The 19,919-nt window shown below is 41.8% G+C and overlaps 1 protein-coding gene across 2 annotated transcripts; it reads left to right on the forward strand.

The window, feature by feature from the left end:
• Positions 1–9,923: 9,923 nt before the first annotated feature.
• On the forward strand, positions 9,924–19,395 carry MARVELD2 (MARVEL domain containing 2). 2 transcript variants are annotated; one of them, XM_071730422.1, is made up of 6 exons: positions 9,927–11,704; positions 13,284–13,316; positions 14,346–14,482; positions 16,655–16,826; positions 17,219–17,269; positions 18,195–19,395. In XM_071730422.1, exons 1-6 carry the CDS (start codon positions 10,595–10,597, stop codon positions 18,309–18,311), a joined length of 1,620 nt encoding a protein of 539 aa, XP_071586523.1. In that variant the 5' UTR covers positions 9,927–10,594; the 3' UTR covers positions 18,312–19,395. The 2 variants fall into 2 exon arrangements, with proteins under 2 accessions (XP_071586524.1, XP_071586523.1); XM_071730423.1 differs by lacking the exon at positions 17,219–17,269 and having other exon boundaries at positions 9,924–11,704.
• Positions 19,396–19,919: the final 524 nt, after the last annotated feature.

Consider the following 19,919-nt stretch of genomic DNA (forward strand, 5'->3'; position numbering starts at 1 on the left):
TTTAATTGCTAAAGGCCTTGGGTTTCAGCTATTCCTTGGATGTTTTTATGTTTACAGAACTCCTTTTCATGTCCTGAAATGTCAGTTCTTGTTTTAGTTGGTGGGGAAAAAATAGTTTGAATAAGACAAAAAGCAGACCCTGTGAATATTGTATGGGAAAATAAAAAAAAAATTATATGAATGTGGTCTGGTGTGGTTGTTTTGTTTGCATGTCGGAGTGGCTAGCATTATTCTTCAAACCTCTGAATAATATTTTGAGTAGCCAACTAGTTTTTAAATACCTACCACCTGACACTTAATTATTTCCACTCCTGTATGTCAGGAACTGCACGGGATCACTGCTGTTCATAATTAGCTGTGCTTTCAGCTCACTGGAGAAACCCCAGCCCCAGCCAGGTGGTGTGACTGGCTCTGCTCAGCATGCTAGCAGTGCAGGCAGATGCATCAATCTGTTCCTGTTGGAGTGGAATTCAAAGTGTTTGACCACAGTTGCAAGGAATAATCAGGGACTTAATGCCCAGGCAGCACCAGTGAGCCACGTACCCACTAGCTCACTCCTCAGCCACACTGAGATGGGCAGAAGAAAATTCAACCATAAGCTTGTGAGCAGAGACAGGAACTACAAGGTTTCACTTCACAATTATGGGCAAAACACTCAACTTGGTGAAAAAAAAGATTCATGACAAAATCAGAGCGGGATAAAGAGAAAGCAAAACCAGATGTTGTCCAGCTTATCCCACCCCTTCTTCCTGGGCTAATTACCTTGCTCCACATTGCTCTACCTCCTCCCCCCTGGAACGCAGGAGGATGGTGAGTGGGATTAACATCCATTTATCACACGTTATCTCTGCCACTTCTCCCTCCTCAGGGGAAGGACTCCTTGAAGCCTTCCCCAGCTCCAACTCTTCCCTTTCAAGGGAGAATCCTTCGCAAACCCTTCTGACATGAGTCCCTCCCACCAGGTGCAATCCCTAAGGAACTCCAGTGTGTGCTGCCCACAGTCGTGCCATGCTTCTGGAACAGCTGCTTCCTCTGGCACAGGGTTGTCCAGGGCTGTAGATCCACATCTGCTCCACCATGGTCCATCACAGGCTGCTCCTTTGTGCTCCTCCATGGGCTGCAGGGGAACATCTGCTCAGGCACTTCCTCCCCCTTCTTCCTAACCCATTTTGGTACCTTTGCTCTGGAATTGCTCTCACTTCCTCCTCTCCTCTTTCTGAGGTCATAGAGCAGTTCCTTTCCCTTTCTTGAAGATGCTGATCATAAAGGTGCATCCACTGTCACTGGTGGGCTTGACCTTGGCCAGATGTGGGACTGGATTTGGAGCTGATGGAGCTTCCAGCTCAGAGGAGCCTCTCCCACACCTCCCCCACTACCAAAACCCCAGGAGCACTGACCCAACCCATAAGTTTAACCCTGTAGATAGGAGGATACAACTGAATGACCTACACAAGTGTATCCAATTAGTGTTGTCTAATGATGGGATATAAACATAGTAATGCAGTGTGTGATTGGAGGTATTTTATACTGCATAGCTTCTTGCTGTATTTTAGTATACATCACTTAAGTTTTAAAAAACAGTAGGCATAATTGCTGGGTGTTGGCACCTTCTAAAATATTTTCTTCCCATTTGTGTTTTCTCCTATGTCAGCTGCCATACATTCAAAATTCTTCAAGAACATTTACAGTACTTGGATTAAAACCAGCTTTTGCCCTGAAGAACTGGCAAGTTCCCACAGTCTTGTAGCTTATGGTCTATGGAGGGATTTCTTTGGCCTCTGGCACCGAGATTTGAATGTTGTTTAAAATAATGCAGATTATGGTCTGAATCACAAAGAAAAGATTAGAAAAAGTGGAAAAAATTAGTCTGCTGATGATCTGACTTGCATAATGATGAAGCCATTTATCAAGGATAAAGTAGAAATGTGCTCTGGACTACTGCAACCCATTATACGGGTTTCTTTGACTGGCAGAATGCCTGAGGGCACAACTGCAGTAGGGATACCACAACCTAGATTTATATGATTTACACAATGGCAACAATTACTGAAAATTTTTTAAAGCCTGATGCTGCAGTTCAGCAGTGAGTTAGGGTGTACCACACTGGTGTGCAGGAAGCTGATAATACTGCACCAGGCTGACAGTTTCTGTGCTGGTTATGTGACTGAAGTTCATTGTGATCTGGATCCACTTTCCTAAGCAGTGTGAGCTTTTGCAGTTTATATTCTCCACCTCTGAAGGAAAGCAAGAGTATTGCATGTTATTAAGAACTCAGATTTACATTTCCTAGTGCAGCTCTGGAGTCACTGCTATGGACTGCAAAGGCTTTCAGGTGGCCTTCAGGTGCCATCAAAATGTGTCTCATAATCATTATTCTTGGAATGCAAATATTTAATGTCTCTGCTTTCTGCCAGGTGGCCTCTTCACAGGAAGAAATGGCCTCTTCATTTTCTTATGGAGAAATCCACCAGGAAAAAGACCATCTAATATCAATGATTGTTTAGAACTTAACATTACTGAGTTACTTTCCCTGAGAGTCTCTGTATTTAAAAGTCCATGTTACAAAGCTCAGGGCAAGATCTCATGTGACCATAAGGTGGTTTTACTTTGTAATTCTTACAAGCAGATTGATTTACCCACTCATTCCTTCTCCCTCAGCTGCGATCAGGAAGCAGGACACATGTGCAAGGGGCCTGGTCAGCGTCATGGGGCTGCAACATGGTGATTTTAAGCTATTTGACACCCTTAAACATCCATGTTTTAAGTTTCTTGGCTGTTTTGGCAGTGGGCTTGCAGAAAAAGGAGTAACACAGGAGGTGTGCTGTAGCCTCACTGCCATCCTGTTTTCAAGATGCAGTCTTCTGCTGATGAGTGCTGTGGTTTTACCAGAGTACAGACACTGATTTTCATAGGAACACCATCTTATTCAATTTCACTGCTGCTCATTGTATGTTTATCCATAGAGACCATTGAACACGACTTTATTTTTTTTACTGGACTTTATTTTTAAAATAAAATACAGATACTACTTGAACCAACCTGAATCCTTTCACTGCTTTTAGTCTTTTAGACTTTAGTCTTCCCATACATGGTACTTCAACTCACTAGAAGGCCAGACTTTGGATTTTGATTAAATGTTTAGCCATGGATTTACATAAACTCATTAAATACATAATACTGTATGTTTAATCCACACCTTCAGCAGAACTATGTACATTTTTTTGCTGATGCAGATGATATTAGAACAATATTTGAGTACTGCTGCTGCCCTCTGTAGGAATGGCACTTTGGAAAGTGTGATTCTCTATGCATATATACATTTTTTATGCTCTGAAATGGAGTTTCTAGTTTTTTTCTCTTAAGTGCTTACTGACACATCTTAAGTTTGCGTGGATCAAAAAACAGGACAGAATTCTCTATTACCCCCTGTCCACCCGTCCAAAGGGAAGATAAAAGGAGAGTAAGGACGAGAGACTTAAAAGTTGGAAATTAAATAACTGGAAACAGATTTGCTAGCACAGGGGAAAGGCAGTAACATATGGGATAAAGGACAAAACTACAAATGTATACAAATGCATATATATAACCTGACTCGATGCTGTCAGGGATGGGTGCCTGAGGGCCCCTTGCAGCAGGGCCGCCTCAGGAGAGAGCTCCAGGGCTCTTCCCATTCCCGATGGATGTGGATTCTGAAGGGCAGGTGGCAGCGGGCGGTGAAGGAGCGCAGGGGAACAGCAGCGCGGAGCGGGCGGAAGAGAGGAGGGGCTGGGGTCTGATGAGCTTGAGAGAGGATGGGCAGGGGATGGGAGGGAATGGACCTCTCTGTGTTCTGCCCCTCTCAGAGTCTCAAAGCCCTTCTTTAGTTTTTCAGACTTTGACGGAAATTGCCTTCTTACAAGCTGAACTGCTGTAAATGTCCGTTCTAGTAGAGGTGACAGTGAATTGTTAATGAATGCTGAATTAAATCTAAAGTAGAAGAGATTTAGCCAATTTGTGTATAGCTTTTGTCCAATTTCTGTCAGCATTTTACTATAGTGGGTGATAGTGTTCATAAAATATTCCACTAAGTTTTTAAGTACTGCAGATTTATGCTAGAAATGTATCAGAGGCTGTACAGATTTTCCATTAAGCCCTTGAGCTATCTTTGTCATGGCTTCCACAGTATGGAAGCTTTCCACAGTAACCTGGATATCTTCTGGGCATGTTCATAGGATCATAGAATTGGCTGGGTTGGAAGGGACCTTTGAGATCATCAAGCAGTTATAAACAGTGGTTTACTTGGAAAGAGGCACATTATACAGAAACTCTGAGTTCATACAGTGCCTGATTTCTATTTTAGTCATAACTGGGTGCAGAAAACCACTGTGCATCTGCGGGCATTAGGTGCATCTTGAGGGACAACACATTCAAGTGTATCCACAGCCTTTGGAGGAATGGGGTTCTAGGCTGTATTTGAGCCCTAGGTCTTTCTTACCAATAAAAAGGTAAATGAAATGTCACCTCTGCTACTCACTTCTCCAGGAACTCGAAGTTATTACCTTCCTCAAAATAGCAAACATTTACCCACTAGTGCCCAGCCACCAGCCTGATGTTACCCCATTCACTGTCACCCTTTGTGCTTGGCCTGTGAGCCAGTTGCTCACCCATCATATAGAGCTGTTGTCCAGCTGTTTGCTGGACATTTGTCCAGGAGGATACTGTGAGACACTTAAGCAAAAAAGCTTTGCTGAAGTCCAGAAATATTACCATCTACTGGCTTTCCTTGATCAGCTAGGTGTGTTACCTTGTCATAAAAGGAAATTAAGTTGCACAAGCAGGACTTTCCCCTCATGAAGCTGATGTGGCTGTGACCAATGACTGCGTTGTCCTCCAGGTGTTTTTCAGTACCTCTCAGAATAATCTTATCCATAATTTTACCAGGCACTTAAGTTAGACTGACTGGCCTCGAGTTTCCAGGGTCCTCCTCCTTGCTCTTTTGGTACAAGCTGGCCAGCTTCCAGCCGACTGTCTTGCTGCAAAATCTTTTAAAGCTGTTTACCACCAGAGTGCCTTCAGATGGAGCTGTTGACTTTTCTTCCTATATTAGCAAATGAGAAAACCAAGTAAGATCAGTGTAATGCTTGCACTTAGATTTTTTCCCTGTACATAAACATAATGATACATTTTTGTACATGTAAATACTAGCTATCCTTTGCCTAACTAAAAAAAAAGCAATATATATAGTACATTCATATAGTTGGTACACAGATTTGCTTCTACTCACATAGACAAGACTTAAGACCTCCTGTTAGGTTTAAAATACCACCAAAAACATCTTTAAACTTATTTAACTGGAAGAGTTAAACAAGCTGGAAATGAGACACATGGGATGCATTATAACTACATAAGTCAGGGCCATCACATTGCAGTGTTTTGGTTCCTTTTTCAGTTTGTTTACAGCATGGATTTCAGGTATCTCTGTGCATTGCATTTGTCATGTTACTGCCCTGACATGCAGTCTCATAAAACCCTGGCCTACTTCTTCTGATGGTCCACATCCTTACTTGCCTAACTTAACATCATCAGCAAAATTTCTTGTCTCTCTTTACTCCCTTTTTTCCACAGGGTTGCATTTTGGAATGTACTGGGAGGGCAGATCCCAGCACTGATGACTGTATTGGCAACTCTCCTTCGTTGCAGGAGCTATTATTTCAGCCTCCTCTCAGCGTTTTCCATCTCTTAATTATGTATCAGACTTCACTATTAAGTTTTTCTTTCTCATTTAAAGCTTCTTTTAAGTCTTGTTGTTTTCTGCTAAAAGCTGTCAGGGTACTTGGTGAAAAGCGTTTTGGAAATCCCATAGACTATAACCTAGGCCTTCATTGCTTACTGTTCTGTTGAAAGTAACATCAACAGACTTAAAAGTCTTTTAAAAGCTTTTCAGAGATGAACTAATCAAAACTAAAGTTTGTATGCATGTAAAAAAAATATGTAACATGTGGCAATCCAGTAGAAAGTGGTTACTCTGTAAGATACATTATTCAGAATTCACTGTTCAAACAGCTGGGTCACCTGTGTTATGTTAATTACTTCTAATAAAAGGCTTTTTGTGTTAACTAAGGCTTTACCATCTGAATTAATTAATTTTGCAGGATATGGAATAACGGCAACAAAATAAATACACAGTTAACAGACAGGAGAGATTTATTATTATGTGGAGTCAGTCTCTAAATGTGGTACCCAAAATAATGCCAATATATACAAGAACACAACTAAATCTATGAATTATTTATTTTCCAGCATTTTTAATTCTATATGCATTGTGATTATATGCATTGTGAATTATATTGGTGATTATTTTTTCCTAGCTTAGATTGCATTTATCTAAGATGTTAGAAAGCTACTACTGAAAAAAACATTTTGTGAGGTAAACTTGACGGGTAGGTTATTCAAGAATATTTTTGTTTTTAACAAATTAATGTAAAGAATTTTTTCATACATAAATATCTTTGGTGTACATCTGTAACATTCATTGTTCATTCACGTAGAGCCTTATAATTTTAAGTTTTGGCTCTTTTTGGCTCAGTTCAAATCTCTGCAGAATTGCAGTGTTAGGAGCAACATAGTAACTATGATCTTGTTTTTCACCCTTGTTTAATTTTCTCCTTTATAGTATCATATATTGGTTTTCTCACTGGGGCATAGTTCTGTTTGTCTGGTGCACAGTCTGAATAAAATAGTCAGTTTTGCAAACAAGAAGATCTAAGTGAGAATAAAATTGCCAGCCAAGGTCAGCTCACCACACTAGTAAAGATATCTGTAACTTTACAAATTAACTGTAGGATTTGATATGCCATTAATTTTATCTGCAGCACACATTTAAATACAGGTAAATCTTTTGTATCTGCATTAATAAGTCAGGTTTATACCATTTCAAGATTTATCTAAGGAGAATTTTTATGTATTCTATGAGTTCCCATTCAGGTTATACAATGTTGAGCACTGGGCACAGGTATCTATAGGAAGATGTGTGCAGAGACAGGTAAAAATCCTGATGGTAGCAATGTAAGGAAAGAGAGTGTATGGTTTGAAATAATGATGGTGAACAGAGGGTTCTGCTACCAGAAAATTTAAAAGCTATTGAGCACCACGATTACAGGGAGACTTGTGTGCTGTGTGGGCACTTTCCTACTTGCATTTCTATGCTGAGGGTGCAGGAAATGTGTTTGTTGTTTTGTTTTTTTTTTTTTTCCACAGTAATTTACCTTCACTATAATAATTTTACAGGTTAAAGTTTGAAACCCTTACTGATCAAGATCTTGATGTGCCAGGCTTATTTGTTAGTTGTCAGGGGAACCCTGCTGATACAAATGGTATGGAGATGACAGTGCAGATGAAGAAAAGCAGAATGGGTGTGAAATAATGGGATGGATTGCCTCATACTTCCAGCCAATGCAGTGGAAATAAACTGTTTTGCACACACAGCCTGCTGCCATCCAAGCAGTTGTTGAGGAAGATGAAATAAAAATGGAGGAATAGGACAGTGATTGCTTATAACAAACTACCAACTGCTGATTCAACAGAATATTTGTATATGCTATAAAGGCCTTTGCTAAAGAGAGTAAAGTCTGCACAAAAGTAGTCCTCTAGCTACACAGGTCGGCTAGGAGGCTAAGTCAGCATCAAAGCAAGGTTCTTCAGCTTCCCCTTAACTTGGCATGGGCAGACTCCAGCTGAATACTTCTAAATCATAAGCCACTCCCTGCCTGTTCTGAGACATGAGGGTCATCCGTGTTTTAAAGAGGTAACAATATATTAAGACCAGAAGAGTTAGAAAGACTGTCACTCTTACTTTTTACTTTCAATGTATTTTTATTTACTCTGCATTTGTGCAGCATGCTTCTGGTTCTTCTTTTGATAAATTGTCAGTGTTTTATTAAAATTTATACCTTAAAACTGTTCTGGGCTCCCCTGTTCAAGAGGGACAGGGATTTACTTGAAAGAGTACCATGGAGGACTACAAGGATGAATAAGGGACAGGAACACCTGCCTTATGAAGAATGGCTGAGAGAGCTGGGGCTTTTTAGCCTGGAGAGGAGAAGACTGAGAAGGGATGTATATCTGTATATATACATATACACACAAAATATATATATAATACATATATTATCTATATATAATGTTGTAGAATCCCAAAAAGAGTATTTGTCTCAAAGCAGCCGCCCTGACCAAGTGGCCACTGTGCTCAGGTGGAGGCCTCATTCGATAGCCATCTGGGCTCTGTTCTCTCAAGGAGAGACCCCATTTGGGTACCCACCCTGATACACGGGGCCCTATTCTCACAAGGGCAGCCCTTCCTTTAGTGGACATCCCAATAAGCTGGACACTGTCCTGGCAAGGGGAGCTCTGTTTGATGGCCACCCTGACAGGCAGGACACTGTCCTTATTCCATAAGGGACAGGGGCAGGCACCCTGCACCCTGCGGAGCCAGAGTGACATCTTGTGTGTGCCCTGGGTAAGGCCCCACAGAGAGGGCACATGTGCAGAAATAAGGGTTATTTCTCTGTCATCCCATCTGGAGGGGTCCAAGTGAACACCTGGCTTTGCAAGATATGCCAAAGCCCCCACTGAAAAGCTGGGGTCAGGCAGCATAAAAGAGGCACACTCGAAATGCAGGATGTGTGCCCACCATCAAACGACCTGAACTTCCTACCAAGATCATCGCTGGATCCAAGGGTGGTGGTATCTTCTCTGTCTCTTCATTATCTTTGTCTATCTCTCTTTCTCTCCCTCCCTCTGTGTCTCTGTTGCTATGGGCACATGAGGATAACATAGTTTCTAACTTTTACTCCTTCCAACTTTTGCTGCTTTGTTAAGTTTTGTTAGTTGTAACATGTTCTTTTGACAACTTCCTTAAATTTTGCTAAGTTGTAACCCATTGCTTTGAAAGTGCCATCATTTATAATTAGTAATTAATAATAACAATAAATAATAATAGTAATCGATAATAACTAATTAGTAATTTTTAATAAGTTGTAATCTCACATGCTTTATGATCTTACTCACTTTTAAGTAAAGTTGTGGTTTTATACAAACCTCCTGGGTAATAACCTTACTCCTGAGTACTGCACAGAGAATTCCCAAACTCCATCTCGCCGACTGGGTTGTTAAAAGAGATTTAATCAGAGGAGGAGGAGGAGTGGGCCCAGCCTCACCCAGGCTCCTCTCTGAGGGAGTTTAGAAAGCAAGGGGGTTCAGTCTGAATCTCCCTGGGTTGACCCCCGCTCTGGGAAACCCTACCCGTGACCACTCCACGGGACATGATATTTTGTTTGGCCCCACACCTGGGGAGCCGCGCTCACTCTGTGAGATGTGACAGGGCTGCACCCACCCTGTGGGGCGTGACAAATTTGCATCAATAAATGAGGGCTGGGCGTCAAGAAGGAAGGGACAACCTCTTCTCACTTGTGCCCTTTGACAGGAGGAGAGACAACGGATTCAAGATAAAGCACAGGAAGTTCCACCTCAACATGAGGAAGAATTTATTTTCTGGAAGGGTCTCAAAGCCCTGGAACAGGTTCCCCAGAAAGGTTGTGGAGTCTCCTCTGGAGACTTTCAAGACCTGTCTGGATGCATTTCTGAGTGACCTGCCCTAGTTTTGGTCCTGCTGTGGCAGTGGAGTTCAACTCGGTGATCTTCAGAGTTCCCTTCCAACCTCTAACATTCTGTGCAAAAAAAAAAAAAAAGCCCTCCAAAGTTTGAACCTCCTGAGAGACTGCAGTGCATACGTTAAAAGTTCAGTATCCTCTACTAATTATGGCTAGTTAATTTAATGATGTAAATTAAATTCCTACTTTGTACTTTGGTTTGTATACGTTCATATTTACATGAACACAAAATATTAATATAAATATGAAAAAATATAAATTTAATACGTATCGGATGACACATTATTGCACACTCCATTTTTGAAGGCACTTCCATAATTTATGGGAGGAAAATGTAGTAGTCAAGCAAAGGTCCTCGTATCCTCGCGTCCTTCCCATCCTATAGAAGTCAATGGTGTGGCACGCTGCTTTTCTCTTTAAACTGCGGTTGCGTCAGGCGAAGGAGAAACTCTGTGTCAGACACTGAGACGGCGGCAGTGGTCCCGATACTTCAGAGTTTCGCTGTACTCGCTGGCTCCCAGCCAGTTCGTCCCGCCAGTCACCTCGCCTCCCGATACCGCCGGAGGGGCCGGGCCGGGCCGCGCCCCCGCTCCCCCGCCGACCTCCCAGCAGAGCTGCAGCGCCCGTGCAGGCGGCCGCTGCCCCCGCCCCGTCCCCACCGGGACTTGCCGTCCGGGAGCTCCCTCCTCCCCGGGCGAAGGCCGCTCGGCAGCCGCCAGGTGAGGCCGCCTGGGCGGGGCGGTGCAGGTGCCGAGGGCGGGCGAGCGGGGCCGGGAGCGGAGCGGTGGGTTCTCCCGGGCTGGGGTCTTTAGGAACTCTTGGTGGGGATCGTCCCTTTCCCTTCGCCCCGCCGTTCCTTGGGCTCCTCGACAGCTTCCTCCCGCGGGGTGGATGAGAGGGGACCGAGCGACGCCGGGGAGCGCCTGAGGCCGGGCCGAGCGCCGGCCATGTCGAGGAGTGCCGGCTCAGAGGGCGGGCGGCCCGGCAGGTCCCTGCAGCCCCGAGGGGCCGGCCCGGGCTCTCCGCTTCCCCGGGACACGGGGCCGGCTGCCGCCGCCTCTTCGTCGCCGCCCCCGCTCCCCTTGCAGCCTCCTTTCGGCCCCGGGGAGGGCAGCCCCGGCCCCAGCGGGCCGGCTGAGATCAAGCCGGTCCGGCGGTTCATTCCGGACTCGTGGAAGAATTTCTTCAAAGGGAGACGCAACAACGGCTCCAGCTGGGACAGCACAGCCTCCGACATCAGGTACATCTCGGACGCGGTCGAATGCTCGCCGCCGGCCACCCCGGCCCCTCTGCAGCCCGGGCCCAAGCCGGTGCCCGGCTCCTACAAGGACCCCTACGGAGGATCAGGTGGGAGCTATAACTCTCGGAAAGAGGCCGAAGCCTTTCTGCCCGCCGACCCCTTCGGGTCACTGGGGCACCAGGCTGCCACTGGGCAGACCTACAGCGAGCGGGTGGAGGCCTACCAGCAGCGCTACGCCTACATGAAGTCCTGGGCTGGCCTGCTCCGCATCCTCGGCGTGGCTGAGCTGCTCCTGGGTGCCGCCGTCTTTGCCTGTGTCACGGCCTACGTGCACAAGGACAACGAGTGGTACAACATGTTCGGGTACGCCCAGCCCTACGGCTACGGGGTGGGCAGCGCCTATGGAGGCTACTCCTATAGCGGACCCAAAACGCCTTTCGTCCTGGTGGTGGCGGGGATGGCGTGGATAGTCACCATTGTGCTGCTGGTGCTGGGCATGTCGATGTACTACAGGACAATCCTCCTCGATTCCAACTGGTGGCCTCTGACGGAGTTCGGGATTAACGTGGCCTTGTTCTTTCTGTACATGTCAGCTGCCATCGTCTACGTGAACGATACCAACCGTGGGGGACTCTGCTATTACCAGTTATTTAAGACGCCTATAAATGCATCTTTTTGCCGTGTAGAGGGAGGTCAGACAGCAGCAATCATCTTCTTGTTTGTCACGGTGATCCTCTATCTCATTAGTGCAGTGGTTTCGCTAAAGCTATGGAGGCACGAAGGAGCCAGGAGGCACAGGGAATTAATGGAACGGGAGGTAAGTCATTAGTTACCATTTTGTGCCTACTGGGAATGGTCTGGTCAAGAGCACTCACAAGATCTCTCTGTGCTGTAGATGGAGTCGCATCAGGTGGCTTCTCAGCCCCCCGGTACCTAACCTTTGAGGCTGAACTTTCACCACTCTTAACAGTGTTTAAGATAACAAAAGGAAAGTTGTTTTTAAGATGTCTTATGCAAACTCTTTTACTTTATTTAGTTACTTCCGCTCACTTTGGTAAGGGGCTGTCTCTGTTCACTTTGTAATAGTCAGGCTCTTTTCCTGCATCAGCTGATGAACTTCTTCCTGGTGTGTATTTTCCAAACAAAGGAAGAAACGAGCAGTGTGCCTGTTCAGTTTTTCAACTGGGTTAAGCTTACAGCCATCTGGCATTTATTTGAAAACAGTGTTTGGCACATTAAATGCTAGTTTGAATGACCATAATATGAAATACTTTTTTTACTTTGCAAGCAAAAGTCTAAGCTACATATTTACCTTCTTCCAGTTCTCCTTACAATAGGTATTACAATTGCAATAGTAATAACAGAATTGGAGAGATTTTAATCAACTTCATCTTTTTCACGTCAAGTGTTTTGCATTGCTGTTGACTTTGCAGAAGCAGTCCTTACTTGCCTGGTTAATGATAAACTAATAGTGAGACTTAACCACTGTCAAATAGAGAATGCAAAGTCATTTGTATAAATACACTTTCACACTAAAACATCACAAAAAATACTTTGAAAATTAATAAAATTGAATGTCATAAAAATGTACATATCTGAAGTCTCCATAAGCCTAACTTGAGGGGTCAGCGCTTAAATTATTTTAGTAGACGAGAAGGAGTTTAAAGCTGCATTTCCTCTGTTTTGTGGCTGCAGAGGCTGCAGTATTTTCATTTAGCACTGGTTTATATTCTAGTGCATTGATTCAAAAGGGGGGGTCTTGGTTTTAAAAGTACATTGCAGCCCTTTGATAAAAGTTTTTTAATCGACTTTAAATGTGTCCTGCAAGAATGAGGTGATTGCTGGAATTCTGCAGATGGTCAGTTGCTCTTCCCTGTTTCTGAAATAAAAGAACTTCGACAGTTACTTAATATTTCAAAAGGGAATACTTCTGTAATAAAGGTTAGGCTCTGGAGAGTGCTGTGCAAAATAAGTGCTGGTTGAGCTCCCTGTTGGTGCACTGAGAACTGTGTTCTAGGCAATCAACTGGACTGCTAAGTGTTGGTGAGTTAATACAGGCTGGAATGTAAAACAATAAAGGAGACTGGGAAGTGGATAGAGTATTTCTTGCAAGCTGTTCCTACAGCTATGCTTTGGGAGAACCTGATGTTGTTCTGGATTTTGGCCAGCTGTTTATGTTCCACCATTCTTAATCAGTCTTTAAATGAACTGATCTGAAAATATTCCTTATGCTGAATTTCTCCATACCTAAACATAAGTGTAATTTCTGGACAGCATGATTTTGGAAAACTATTAGATAAGAGTCTGCACTTTTGCCTACTATTTTCGCTGAAAGTAAAACTTAACTGTTCTTTCTGCTTTGTTTATTTTTGGTTTGTTTTTTTTTTTTTTTATAGATGAAAACACAGTCCTCTTTTCCAGAGAATAAGGTAGGAAACAGGAATGCATTTTCCTGTTTACTGATACTTCCAAATGTTTTTAACTGTTTTGCTTGACCTATCTATTTGTTTACTTGGCTTGGAAGAGATTAGGTTTAATTATTTAATGTTGTCTGGAAAATATTTTCCTACTTCGAAGATTTGGAAGAAGCTTGTGAAGAAGCTCCTGCCTTCTTTCACGAAGTGACTGATTTATCACAGGGTTTGTCAGAAATAGCTGCAACAGCTCATCATCTGTTGCATTGGAAGTTTTAGAGCTCTTCCATCCTGGCTGTCTGCTTAACTTGGAGGAAAGCCAGTGGAAGCACAGCAGTAGGTGCCCTCTTAAGTTGAACTTGTTCCTGTGTCTCTGCTCCAGAGACCTCCTTTCCAGTTTTGAAGTATCAGCAATTTTAGTGCTCCTGCTGCACAAAGATGTGGTTGCCTATGCTGCAAAGATTGTATAGGAATTTAACAGCAAATGTTGAAGATTCCTGGAGAATTTATGGTTTATTTATTTCAGTCTTGTATTTCTCCTGTTAAATACTGTGAATTTCCTACCACTGTTTCCTCTGTTGCTCCAGTATTAGGTCATAATCCATTTTTATGTGTTCCAACAAGACTCCACATTTTAATAGTTGGATTAAGGGATAAGCTATGCAGTAGGAAACAATGGCAAAGGGAACTCCAGAGAACTGAGGGATTCCTGTTTATTCACAAATTAGATTGATATCCAATGACACTTCCTTAAATTGTTGAAGACATACAACAAAAATCTTTCCAAGTCCCAAGAAGTATCTGTTACTAGTGTCATTTTTAGGACAAACTGAAGATGGGTATGGTGTGAGGAACACTACTGTAACTCTACTAATTTTCTAGGAACAATGGGGGTTGTAAGAAAGATGTATCATTTGCTACTACTGCTGTTCAATACTTGTATCTCTGTCTTCAAATGAATGGGGTATTTTGTAGTCTATGTATATTGCATTTGAAGTGAAACTGACTTCACTGAGAAGTATTTTCTTTGTTGTTTTGAAACAGTATGAACATGAAGACAGATCAAGAGAAGAGGTCACTTACAGGCAGGTTAAATCAGTGGAAAGAAAACCGGAACTCCTTAATGGTCATATACCTGCAGGCCACATTCCTAAACCTATAGTGATGCCAGACTACTTAGCGTAAGTTACTTGACTTCGGTGAATACATCATAGAATCATAGAATTGGCTGGGTTGGAAGGGACCTCAGAGATCATCAAGTCCAACCCTTGATCCACTACTGCTGCAGTTACCAGACCATGGCACTGAGTGCCACATTCAGGCTCTTTTTAAATATCTCCAGGGATGGAGAATCCACCACTTCCCGGGGCAGCCCATTCCAATGTCTGATCACCCTCTCAGTAAAGTGTCACAGTTTAACACTGGCCCGGCAATCAAACTGAGTAACAGACGCTCTCTATTAATCTCTCTCTCCTCCCTGATAAGAAAGGAGAGAGAATAAGGGAGAGAGACTTATGGGTTGGAAACTAAATTACACAACTTTAATGAAACAGTAATGATAAATAGGAAAAATTACTAAATATATACAAATATACAAGAAAATGGATACCACGTTCCTCCCCCCTCTTCCACAATAACTCTCACATCACCACCGAGGCTGCAGGGCAGCTCTGGGAAAGTCCAGGCTGGACTCCTGGAGTCGGCAGCAGTTGGGAACTGGAGGCAGGAACACACAGATAAGGGCTGGCACGGATCAGGACCACAGGCAGAGGAACAGACGGGATCCTTCCAGGATGCTGGGTGAAGGAAGGGAAGCAGGAAAGGCAGGCAGGGCAGGCAGCCAGAAGCTGGAAATCTGGCTTGGCCCTCGTGATCCCTCAAATTTATACGGAGGATGACATATATGGGATGGAATACTCTGTTTGGTCAATTCTGGCATCTATCTTGTCCGTTTCTCCCCAAAGGAGGGATGCAGGTGGGACCTCTTTATGTTTTCCTCAGTGCTGAGCAGTGTCCTTGGCTCTGCACACCAGTCTCTAGCAGTAACTATGAACATTGAGTGTTATCAGTCCTAGAAACACACACTGTCTGAGAAACTTGCTGTTAATTTCAGCAAGTGCAAATACTTACAAGAGACTTAGCTAAAAGCAAAAGTACAAGACAGAAAATCACCTTTATCCTGGCCCAAACCAGGACAGTAAAGAAATTCTTTCTAATGTCCAACCTAACCCTCCCCCGGCACAACTTGAGACCGTGCCCTCTTGTCTTGCTGAGAGTTGCCTGGGAAAAGAGACCAACCCCCACCTGGCTCCAACCTCCTTTCAGGGAGTTGTAGAGAGTGATGAGGTCTCCCCTGAGCCTTCTCCTCTCCAGGCTGAACACCCCCAGCTCCCTCAGCCTCTCTTATAGGATCTGTGCTCGAGTCCCTTCACCAGCCTGGTTGCCCTCCTTTGGACCTGCTTCAGGACCTCAATATCCTTCCTAAACTGAGGGGCCCAGAACTGCAATGGAGAATCCTTGAATTATGTTTTTGACTCAGTATTTCTCATATTTATGGTCGTGGTTTCTGTAGCATGCATGTGTTATGGAAATTCATAATGCTTTGTTAAGTTAATGTTAAAAATTGAGAAGATGGAGGTTGGTATCAATGGTATTGAATCAGTAATATCAATTAAAGAAGCTTAAATCTAAAAAAAAAAAAGGTGCTCAAGCCTCAAATGTTAAAGCAGAATGTTATAATCTACCAAGCACAGTAACTGTTAAAGGAACAGAAGACCACTACACTGGCAATTTAGAAAAAAAAATATATAGGACATTACTTGTCTTTTTATACCCTGAAACTCAACTATTCCTGTACTTCCTGTGTGCTAAATCTGTAACACTGTCTCTTTTAAAGAGTAGGCCTTCCCATGCTGAAGTATGAGATCATAAATTATTTTTTATACTGTTTGCCATAAAATAGGGTAGAAACTGAAACACAGGAGATTCCACCTGAATATTCAGGAAATCTTGTTCACTGTGAGGGTTAGCACAGGTTGCTCAGAGATTACGGAGTCTCCATTCTTGGAGTTATTCAGAAGCCATCTGGACACAGTCCTGGACTACCTGGTCTAGGTGGCCCTCCTTGAGAAGGGGGCTTGGACCAGATGACCTCCAAAAATCCCTTCCAGCCTCGGACAGTAATTCTCTCATTCTGTGATTTCTGTGCTTTACTTACATGCAGGTTATGAGATTGGCAAAGAGTACTGAAATAAACTATCAAGTTGAAGGGTCCATGCATTTGTTAAGTCCTGTCTCTAAAACTAGTCTTTGAAAACACTGGTTTTGTGGTTTTTTTTCTTTGTTTGTTTAAGGAAATACCCAGCAATTCAAACCAACGAAATGCGAGACCGGTACAAAGCGGTATTCAACGATCAGTTTGCTGAGTATAAAGAACTGTCTGTGGAAGTTCATGCCGTGTTAAAAAAGTTTGATGAGCTGGACATGTTGATGAGACAGCTTCCTTACCATCCTGAAAACATATATGTAAGTACTGGGTTCATGAAAACAGGTGTGGGATTTGGCAGCTTCTGCCTGGCTTTAGCAAAGGCACCATGTCTTGTAATGCTGGTGGTGACTTGCTGGGAGAGAGTTTCTCCAAATATGTTATTTCTTATTTGACTGTTGGTCAAGGATACCAAGTTGTAATGACATATACATGTTTTTCTGGTAAATTAGTTTTTGTGCTAGCAGTTATCAAGTTTGAATGAGTTACAGCTAATGTACTTTCATTATTTCTCAAGTACAAGATTCACAACTAAAATGTTATAGCTAGAATGGACTGATCAAATTTTACCTCTTATGAGTACTCTGTAAAATTTACATGAAGATATGGAGCACACTGAAAGTGTTTAAAAATGTATGGTGTCTCTCCTTAGGAGCAGGAGAGGATATCAAAAGTTCTGCAGGAATACAAAAAAAAGAAAAATGTGAGTATTTTCAGCTTTACATTGCTAATGAATAGCAAAGAGAGTGTAAGTAGCCAACATGTCCAGTGTTAGGTACAATTAGCTAGCCCTGGGTATCCATCAGGGTATCTGTAGGCTTTGTGTATTTTGTCTTTTAAAGTGTATTTTGTCTTGGGCAAAGTTAGGACACAATCCACTCTACTCCAGCAATCTATTTTGAGAATAAGAATTAGCCAGATGTAGGGAAAAAAATAACACTCCAACAGTTAAGCCCCCCAACCTTCATCTTCTAAAGGTGTGTCTCATCTATTAGAGTTCTGCATTCAGACACTGGTTCTTTTCTGGGATTTATTTTATTTATATTTGCTGACTGAGAAAGGCATTCAATAAGTTAACAAAAGAAAACAGTTTTACCCTGGAAAATAAGTTTTGTGTTTTCTATGTGGCATTGAACTTAAACAGTCTCTCAAGAAGTACTTTGCAGTGTAATCCAAGATGTAACACAAATTCTCTATGCCATCAGTAAATGTGTACCTGTGTCCCATTAAAAACATAAATACATTACAAATACCTTTTTTCCCTATGGAATTTGAATTTTGGTTAGTTAAGCTTCACTGCTTTCTTGGAAGGAGAGCTTTACTAGACATACCACACTACATCCATAAAATCTAAGTTTTGGAGCATAATAATATATTTTCAGATTTCTGTTTTAAAACTGCTCTGTTTACTAAGTAACTACAGCATGTAAAAGCAGAATCTCCTTTTCCAGCTTTTTATGAAGGAGGGGGGAGCAGGAAATAAGAAACTGTGGCCAGGAAAAAAAGAATGTGATTTTGGAGAATATTTATTTACTGTCCTTAATCAAGAACATAACTGATAGTAGACTATTCTTGGAAGAATCTGAAAGTGTAATATATTAATATAAGGGTTCTTGCATTCTTGACAGGATCCTGCATTTCTGGAAAAAAAGGAGCGTTGTGAATACCTAAAGAATAAACTTTCTCACATAAAACAACGAATTCAGGACTATGATAAAGTTATGAACTGGAATGTAGAAACTTAGATATGCCTACACTTTGTGGGTACTATTTTACATTTTTAAAATCAACACATATTTTAAACTATTTATTCATTCTAAGAACAATATACCTTATGGGGATCGTTTAATCACTTTGACACTTACTTAGATGTTGTATAACTGGTAGGTTTTCTTTGTAAATCCAATTTTAAATCAATAAAATTAAATTCTCAGATAAGTTTAGAAAACCTATGCTAGCAAATCTGCTTTTACTATACAGTACACATCTTGGCCTTTTAAATATGGATACTTGATTTGAAAATACTGTATTTGCAAACTTGCAAAGCCCACTAGAGAAAGCAGTCAAAAATACTATGTGAAAAGTTTGCAGAGAAATGCTGTTAACAATTTCAGATTTTATTTATTTATAAGTGGCATCTTAATTATACCAGAAGGATTTGAGCTGTTCTTTTTGGGGTTTGTTTGGTGGAGTGCTTAGTTATATTTAATATTTTTGCCAAGTTGAAAATTAGCTTAATAAGACTTTTTTTGTATTGTATTTCCAAATGCTTTATCATATGTCAGAAAATATCCGGAATTTTACCCTACGAGAGATGCAAAGTAGCTTCCTATTTGAGCAGTCATTGTATATTGGGGGTGTGTTGGAGTTTTGTAATTTGGTTTTTGCTCTTGTTTTTTTTTCATTCCCCTCTTCAGAGGTGTTGCAACAAACTTAAACACGTCCGTAAAGGAACAGAGATACAGGATCAGACTCATGTTAGTGTTCCATTAGTGTTGCTATGGGCCAGTATGCTCTGCATACTTGCTTTGCATCATCTTAGTAGGAATCTATGGGTTTGAAGATTTAATCTTCATCAGAAAGTAAGAGGACTTTTTGCCTAGGGAGCACCTGTTTGGGAACATGGCATTCAGAAAGTAAGTACAGCAAAATTAATTCTCATTCAGAGTATGAATTATTAGTGTCCTTTATAAGGCCAGGTAAAGTGTTTTAATAGACATGCTTTCCAGAGTATAGCTACAAAAATTCAATTTACATTTTTGTATTGTATCTTGGGGATATGTTTGTATATGGAAATGTTTTTATAAGCCAGTAAATTTTCTCTTTGTATCCTTGTTCACACTTTTGTTTACTTGTTTTTGTTGTTTTTTTTTTTACTTACTAAAATTGTTAGAAGTGTTTTTAGTTTCTTTGTACAGTTTTCTACAACTGCAATTTGCCTGCTCTGAAGAATATTTTAATTTGGGAAAAAAAACCCACCAATGGGTTTTATTCTACTGTTATTCTACTGTTTATAAAGGCATTTTGATAGTAAATGGAGTCTGGACTAAGGTTTTTTCAAAATATTGTTACTGATAATACTTTCTTCAAAAGACAATTCTTAATTTTTGCCTTTAAATTAAGGCAAGACATCAGGACAGATATTTCCAGATGAGAACAGTGATGGTAGTACCACTGTTCTTCAGTGCTGGGAACACTTTAATCTACCTCGCTCTGGCAGTTGTTATATTCCTTTTGATTTTTGAGTCTTTATCATCACATTGCAAACCTGATGGCTACAAACCCACTTTCACATTTATAAAGTTGACATTCCAGTTTTATCAACAACTTTGTTCCAAGAGTTTTAATGGATG

Source organism: Heliangelus exortis, chromosome Z, assembly GCF_036169615.1.
Source record: "Heliangelus exortis chromosome Z, bHelExo1.hap1, whole genome shotgun sequence".
In the NCBI taxonomy this organism is placed as follows: Eukaryota; Metazoa; Chordata; class Aves; order Apodiformes; family Trochilidae; genus Heliangelus; species Heliangelus exortis.